Below are 8,953 nucleotides of genomic sequence, written 5' to 3' on the forward strand. Positions count from 1 at the left end.
CGCGACAGAGTGAGAGACAGAGAGGGGGAGAGAGAAGAGAGACAGAGAGGAGGGAGAACACAAGGTGCTGACTGACATATGAAAACCATGTGTTTGATACCATTCCATTTACTCCATTCCAGACATTATTATGAGCCGTTCTCCCCTCAGCAGCCAGAGTCTTATCAGCACCGATGCACACTCATAATAAGTATACTCTGAGTCAGGGCACTCAATACTGTAGTGAAGTGTATAAGTACCCAACAGTGCTCTCATAATGTCAATCAGCGATAAAAATACACTTTCACAAGAGTCAGTGGATTATAAATATCAGTGGAATGGGACCACTCTCAGTCAGTGCACTCAATGCAGGCCTGCGTGGGAGGGTCGGTGCACAGTGATCAAAAGTGACTTCAGTTCAACAAAGCTTGTTTACAACTTTAGGCGATGCCTTGGGTGCTCATTAGCAGTACGTCAGGATTAGGTAATCAATGGTGCCCAAACAACACAAGCTGAGAGGACATTATGTCATAGCAACTAAACAACAGGACAATGTGTCTAAACAGTTCCAATTTATTTCTAGAGCACTTTCTATGAGTAAACCAATCATAGGGGCCACTCGTCGTTGCACAACAGTTTGGTGAATATGTCTAATGAATAAGTTACTCATCACAACAGACATAACATTGTCCCCTCACTTCTCTCCAGGTTACATCACCATGGTGACTGTCAGCATAAAATTACCACAGCTTTTAGCTGAACAGCCCTGAATGGGGCCACAGTAACGAGTTATTAGAAGCACCCTGTTGAAATTGCTCTGAAGCATATGAGGGACGTGAAAAGTGAAATCTAAAAAGCAACGCACAGATTCGGATTTTAATGGAGTAGCCATACTGTATTTGGTTAAAGACGCATCAATTCTGTAGGTCGATACATTGGACGTTTGCATAAAAATGCCCCCTAAGAGTTTGAAGATGGAGCCAATCAATTAAAATCACCAGACTGCTGTCCTTCTGTCTAAAAGTTTCCGCATCCCTCACAGATGAAATTACTCATCGATTTATGAGCACATCCTTAATTTTGTGTTGTCTGGTTTATTGACCTCTCCTCACATCCAGGATATATGCACAATATAAAAATAGTTAAATGCATTATTTGTAAGGCTACGTGTAATGGACAAAATGTGTTCGGGAAAAGGAAAGAAAAGGAACAGGAAAGACATTACCCACTGGACACAGACGTCAATTCAACGTCTATTCCACGTTGGTTCAACTTAATTTCATTGAAATTCAACCAGTGTGTTTCCTGTAGGCAATTATGGTGAAGTAGCAATAATAAACTATGTGGTACCTGTCAGACTTGGAATGTTTCCGAAATGCTTCACTGTTTAACTCCTGGAAGGTTCGGTAAGCTTGAGGTTCCGCCGAGATGCCTTGGGCGCGCCTGGTTCTAGGTCCAATTATCTGCGCGCTGGGCAGAACGGATTGACATTTGTGCAGTTTTCGTTTTAATTCGTGGATCTCTTCTTCCTTTTCGGCGAGACGCATCTCCATGTCCTTAATTCTCTCATCTTTTATCAAAATAATATTTTTGAAGTCTTCTTCTAAATCACTCATGTTGGAACCTGAACAAACTTTCTCCGGGCGGGAACAAAAGATCCGCTACTAAAACGCCAAAAATCGGAGGTAGAAATATGGAGATCAAATCGTCCGAAAGGATCAGCTCACTGTAGGGAGGACAGTGGAGTAACGGCGACAGGGAATGCTGAGTGCTGCTTTTCCTCAGTCCCACGCGTGGTGGACTGACTAATGGTTATATCTCATTGAGAAACCAATTAGGTCTCCTGCTTTCAAGCACAATGTGTGCAGAGACTGCCGTTCAACGTTGAACAACAGCAACTAAACATAGGACAGCATTTCCAAAATCATTCTAATTATCACTCTCAACCCTAAACTATATTCCTGAAATAGCATAAATGACCATATGAGCCAGTGGATGACGTAGTTGTATGTAACTTGATCCAGCACTTACATGCTAAATTGTCTGAGGCTATGCTATAGCTACCCCTCACTGTCTGACTGACTGCTCATCAATGAAACCCTTGAGCTAATGTAAGTAGCCCACAATGAGAGAGAGAGAGAGAGACAGAGAGACAGAGAGAGAGAGAGAGATCCATTGGATCAGTGTACATTATTGTTCAAACTCTATTTGCTGAAATGATTCAATCGTTTCACTCTCTTTAAAATGCACTTCTATTTAATATATTCCATATACTGTGGACCCTAAATGTTTTACAAAATGTGGGGAGGTGTCATGTGATGTAAATGGTGAGTCACCCAGCTGTGTTAACAGGTGTATTGATCCATCATTTCTGTCAGTTATCACCTTGTGTCATTTATCAAAGGACATAAATATATCACTATTTCCTGTAAAATTGCATCACCAGACGATTTCACTTAGAGACACCTTTTGAATAGGCAGGAATCTCCAGTAGCAACTCAACATGACCACAAGTTAATCTTTTTTTAGCAAAACAACAGATGCAGAACCTGTGGCAGTTTGCAACACAGCTAGTGTCCGATAATACTTTGTATAGGCCTACTGCTACAGTAGCTACAACTATAGAGAGATGTACGCATGCACACACAAACGCACGCACATATCCATACATACACACACACACACCTGACCTGGATTCAAATACTATTTAGGGTATTTCAATTACTTAAAAATATATTTTGAAGTAAGTATTTTGATATTGTTCCTTTGAAAATACAAGTGGTTGAATATTGGCATATATTTGGAAATACACTTGGAAAGTATTGAAATACTGAAATACACAGACACGTGTATTTTTAAATACAAATATTTAAATACCATGCAATTGAGGCCAGGTCTGTTTGGTCCAAGGGGTATTTGAAATAATGTATTTGGGTACAAGTATTTGAAAATAGTTTCAAATAGTAGGCTATATATAGGAAATTATTTGAAAATACTTTCAAATATTTCATATAGAAGTAGTTGATTTTGCTAAATTATTTGAAAATACTCAAATACACAGAAAATAAATATTATAAATATATAAATACACATGTATTTGAAACCAGGTCTGGCACACATTCTCCCCAACATTGCTCAAATGTAAATATTCACTGCTAGTGTCTTTACCCTTTCATGCAGTCAAATGACCAAATCACCCTCTAGTGGTATCATGGGTGGAACGTTATTAATATCTCATAATTTATTTATTTTTTACGCTGAAAATCCGGGTATTTCTATGTCAAACCGTTTTGTTATATTTCAGTCTTCTGTGATTTATATAAAGTGTAATATTGGGATGAAAACTGACAATTAAATACATTTAAACTCTATATCTGACACAGTACAGGTGTCTTCTTTCTTTAAACCCATAACCATTTGTGTGAGGTGTATACTTTGTTTCAAAGTAGATTTGTTTAAGACTACCAAGACGCTGATTTAGCCCACTGCAGTAAAAGGTTAATCTGACTTTGTCATTCAGGACATCTACAATGGGGATCCTGCTATGATTGGCATTTGAGCACAAGGCAGAATAGATCTTCTGGCCCATCCTTATCTCTACTTCTGGTATTGCGTTTCAGTGGAGGCAAGCAGGGCAGACATTAGTCACCTCTTTCCTGTAATGCATACATATTCTCTCATTGAAACCAGAGATGGTATCTAAGTGAACACAGGATGTTTCAAAATCAATATTGTTTACCTCATTCGCCTGGCCGGCAGAAATGATCTGTGAGGACGGATGGACTGCAGAGTAGAACAGAGCACTCACGGCATGGCCCCATAAACACAAAATGAGGAACTACAGCTTTTAGCTGAGCAGTCCTGAATGGGGCCACAGTAACGGCCATTAGAAGCACCCTGTTGAAATTGCTCTGAAGCATTTGAGGGACGTGAAAAGTGAAATCTGAAAAGCAACACACAGATTAGTTTTTTAATGGACTAGCCATACTGTATTTGGCTAAAGACACATACATACTGTAGGTCAATACATTGGACTTTGCATAAAATCATATTTGCATAAAAAGCCTGTTAGTGTTATGGACTTTAATGCCCCATAAGAGTTTGAAGATGGAGCCAATCAATTAAAATCACCAGACTGCTGTCCTTCTGTCTAGAAGTTTCCGCATCCCTCCCAGATGAAATTACTAATCGATTTATGAGCACATCCTTCTTAATTTTGGGATGTCTGGCTTATTGGCCTCTCCTCACATCCAGGATATATGCACAATATAAAAAGAGTTAAATGCATTATTTGTAAGGCTACGTGTAATGGACAAAATGTGTTCGGGAAAAGGAAAGAAAAGGAACAGGAAAGACATTACCCACTGGACACAGACGTCAATTCAACGTCTATTCCACGTTGGTTCAACTTAATTTCATTGAAATTGAGTTGAATCTCTGAATCTGTTGGACAGACAAAGGTGTAGGGTGTTACGGTTATAGGTGTGGTAGAGGTAAATTCTTCTGAGCGATGCAGTAGACAGGACACAAATACAGTGCATACACAGGCAAAGTGCACAGCGATAGACACATATTATTGGTACAGCTAGCGACTGGAACGATCTGCAACAAACACTCAAACTGAACAGTTTTATCTCAATCTCTCCATTCAAAGACTCAGTCATGGACACTGTTACTGACAGTTGTGGTTGCTTTGCATGATGCATTGCTATCTCTACCTTCTTGACCTTTGTGCTGTTGTCTCTGCCCAATAATGTTTGTACCATGTTTTGTGGGCTCCTGAGTGGCGCAGCGGTCTAAGGCACTGCATCTCATTGCCGGAGGCGTCACTAAAGACACCTTGGTTTGAATCCAGGCTGTATCACAACCGGCCCTGATTGGGAGTCCCATAGGGAGGTGCACAATTGGCCCAGCATCATCATGTAGGCTATCATTATGTAGTTAAATAAAGGTTACATTTAAAAATGTAAAAAAACATTGTGCTGCTACCATGTTGTTGTCATGTTGTGTTGCTACCATGCTGTGTTGTCATGTGTTGCTGCCTTGCTATGTTGTTGTCATGTTGTGTTGCTACCATGTTGTTGTCATGTGTTGCTGCCTTGCTATGTTGTTGTCTCAGGTCTCTCTTTATGTAGTGTTGTCAAATCAAATCAAACTTTATTTGTCACATGCGCCCACTACAACAAGTGTAGACTTTACCGTGAAATGCTTACTTACTTACAAGCCCTTAACCAACAGTGCAGTTCAAGAAGAAGAAAATAGTTACCAAGTAGGCTAAAATAAAAAGTAATAATAAAAAGTAACACAATAAGAATAACAATAATGAGGCTATATACAGGGGGCACCGGTACCGAGTCAGTGTGCGGGGGTACAGGCTAATTGAGGTAATCTCTCTTGTCTCTCTTGTTGTGATATGTGTTTTGTCCTATATTTTTATTCTTATTATTTATTTATTTATTCCCAACCCCCGTCCCCACAGGAGGCATTTTGCCTTTGGTAGGCCATCATTGTAAATAAGAATTTGTTCTTAACTGACTTGCCTAGTTAAATAAAGGTTAAATAAAATAAAAATACCCAATCCACTTTACACATTTTGAGGTAATTGGACTTGTCAGAGGTTATTGGAAGGTGTTTATTTTTTAGGACCGTTCTCTCACTTTGTTCTTTGAGATTGAACAGATTTCCCTGCTATAATTAGCAGGGGATGAAACAGATGCCTCTTCATCACAGCTCCCCGTACTGCTAAAGCTCCCAAAAAACATGATGTTATTCATCCCTGGATGTCTGCTATTCTCACAAGGCTTTGAAGAAAGTGGAGACCTAAGCCTGGAGATTTAAAGCTACAGCCAGACATTTTACAGATTACGGAAGCGTGGCTCTAATGCCTTTTTAACTGACACTGGCATACATTACTATACATTTTTTTAAGCGTATAAAGCATAACTGTTAGAGTAGCTTGATCTTCTATAGATTATGAGAGGAATTTGTCTCTGACAGCGCTGTGCACTAATGGGCACTTTCCCAGATGGTCACTGAAGCAGATCTCTCAAGGCAAATGCTTAAGACAACAAACTGTGCCTGAAACCGTAAGCGACCTACCCCGATGATGGGTTTTTGTATAAAATGACATACTCCCTCCCTTAGTTCTCCAGCTCCATCTCTCGTGTCTCTATACCTCTCCCTCCCTTCCTCTCTCTCCCTTTATTACTGTCTTCTTGCCTCAATTTCTCTATTACAGTCCCATTTCAATTTAAGGGGCTTTATTTGGCATGGGAAACATATGTTTACATTCCCAAAGCAAGTGAAATAGATAATAAACAAAAGTGAAATAAACAATAAAAAATGAAAAGTTAACATTGCACAAAAGTTCCAAAAGAATAAAGACATTACAAATATATACACTGTTGTAACGATGTGCAAATAGTTAAAGTACAAAAGGGAAAATAAATCAACATATGGTTTGTATTTACAATGGTGTTTGTTCTTCACTGGTTGCCCTTTTCTTGTGGCAACAGGTCACAAATCTTGCTGCTGTGATTGAACACTGTGGGATTTCACCCAGTAGATGTGGGAGTTTATCAAAATTGGATTTGTTTTTGAATTCTTTGTGGGTCTCTATCTCCCTTTGTTTTATTTCTTTCTTTCTCTCTCTCTCTTTCCTTCTTTCTCTCTTTTGTGTGTCCCTCTCTCTCTTTCTGTCTGCATGTAAGGAGTGGGGCACAGCTGAAAAGGTCAGGGCACTTGTTTTATATTATTTTAGACATGGTAATAATAAACTGTCAAGGACGATAAGCCGTTCTCTAGAAGAGAGGGGAGCCTGCGAATAAAATAAGATGGGTGGGCAGGCAGCCATGAAACTTAACATGACTTTGCCTTCAAGGGGTAACCTGTGATCTTTACATACATTTTTGGACTTTTAAATTCATGATATATGATATTTGATACTTGAAGAATATAAATAAATTCCCATGAGCTCAGTTCAATTGTCGTACCGCATCAGAATCCAAATTATAAGCTTGTTTTACTCCTTTGTTGGAAAACAATGGAATTCTAAACAAACACTGTATAGCCTCCAAAAAGGGTTAAAACTATCATTTGGTATCATGGGTGGTCAGTCCTTGCATCAATAGCTCTGTCTATGAATTTGAGAGTGGTTACATTTCTCTTGCGCCTACCCCCAGGGGTACGCGCAATGCCGTCAGGGGTACGCCAAATAAAAATTTGATTCACATGTATAATAATAATAAAAAAAATGTAAAATGCATTCACATTTTCAAACAGTCCATTTAGATTTTCCAACGGGGTTATAATTTGGGTGAGGTTTTTTTCTCGCCTGAGTAGCCTCGTTTCACTGCCAAAAATAAAATTAAACCATCTAGTGTTCAGCAAAATAACAACACAATGTCAAATATAGGTAGCCAAGTCAAATAATTAACATCCAATCACATTAACCATTACTCTCTCTTGCGGGAATTCCACTAACGGTCCGTATGTAGCCAAACGTAGCTGCTGCTCATTCCGTTTGCTCAAAAATTGATTAATGGTAAAAAAAAAGTAAGGCCCGCGTCCATAGAAACACATACCATCTCTACTGGTGGTACTGCTACTACAGCAGTACTACACCTGCACCTGTCAACGACACAAGTTGTTTTGCTTCCACGAGCACATCCAATGCTAGCATCATTAATTCTACATTTGTTGTTAGCCCAGCTAGCATGGACACTGACAGTTGTGAATCTGATGCAGCCGAAGAGCTACTGCTCCCTTACCCTGGAAAGCACCGAACAACAGACAGGGATGTTGGACCATCGAAGAGGCGCAAATATGAAGAGAACTACATTGATCTGGGTTTCACTTATATTGGAAGTAGTATCTTTCCTCAACCACAGTGTGTTATATGTGCAAAAGTACTATCTCACAACTCGATGAAACCTTCACATTTAGAAACAAAACATGCCCATTTGAAAAATAAACCACAGGAGTTTTTTGAGCGAGAATTAAGATGATTTTCGAGTAGTAAGACATGTATAAAAGCAACAGATACCATTAATAAGAAGGGGCTAGAAGCGTCTTATATGGTGAGCTACCGAGTGGCTAGGACAGACAAGCCCATACTATTATGGAGGACTTAAATCTTCCTGCTGCTGTGGATATGGCTGGACAATGCTGGGGGAAAAGGCCCAAAAAACAATGCCTTCATCAAACAACACCGTTCACGAGGCATCAGTGACATAGCAGGAGATGTTTTGAAACAATTACTGCTTCACATACAAGCCAGTGAATTCTATGCGTTACAGCTGGATGAGTCAACAGACGTGGCAGGCCTGGCACAACTCCTGCTATACGTCCGTTACGTTTATGGGGGGTCAATTAAGGGAGACATCCTCTTCTGCAAACCACTGGAAACTAGGACAACAGGAGAAGATAGTTTTAAAGTACTGGACAGCTTTGGGATATCAAACAGACTTTGGTAGTCAAGATGTGTTGGTATCTGTACTGATGGCGCAAAAGCCATAACAGGGAGACATAGTGGAGTGGTAACGCAAGCAGTTGCTCCCGACGCTACTTGGGTAGACTGCAGCATCCACCGAGAGGCTCTTGCTGCCAAGGGAATGCCTGACAGCTTGAAAGACGTTTTGGACACTACAGTGAAAATGGTTCACTTTGTTAAAGCAAGGCCCCTAAACTCTTGTGTATTTTCTGCATTATGGAATGATATGGGCAGTGACCATGTAACGCTTTTACAACATACAGAAGTGTGCTGGTTATCAAGGGGCAAAGTATTGACAGGTTTTTTTAATTGAGAGATGAGCTTAAAGATTTATTTACTGACCATAATTTTCACTTGTCTGACTGCTTGCATGATGATGAGTTTCTCACACGACTGGCCTGTCTGGGTGATGTTTTTTCTCACCTGATGATCTGAATCTAGGATTACAGGGACTCTCCAACTATTTTCAATGTGCTGGACAAA

The 8,953-nt window shown here is 39.8% G+C and overlaps 1 protein-coding gene across 2 annotated transcripts in view; it reads right to left on the reverse strand.

The window, feature by feature from the left end:
- Nucleotides 1-1,790, reverse strand: part of LOC115157023 (cGMP-dependent protein kinase 1) — a 190,902-nt gene extending 189,112 nt beyond the window's left edge. The window contains exon 1 of one of the 2 annotated variants that reach the window (XM_029704900.1): nucleotides 1,330-1,790. In XM_029704900.1, the coding sequence (XP_029560760.1) occupies nucleotides 1,330-1,595 (266 nt within the window). In that variant the 5' untranslated portion in view covers nucleotides 1,596-1,790. The remainder of the gene's footprint in view (nucleotides 1-1,329) is intronic. The other variant, XM_029704908.1, reaches the window with a different exon arrangement.
- Nucleotides 1,791-8,953: the final 7,163 nt, after the last annotated feature.

Source organism: Salmo trutta, chromosome 2 (genome assembly GCF_901001165.1).
Source record: "Salmo trutta chromosome 2, fSalTru1.1, whole genome shotgun sequence".
NCBI lineage: Eukaryota > Metazoa > Chordata > Actinopteri > Salmoniformes > Salmonidae > Salmo > Salmo trutta.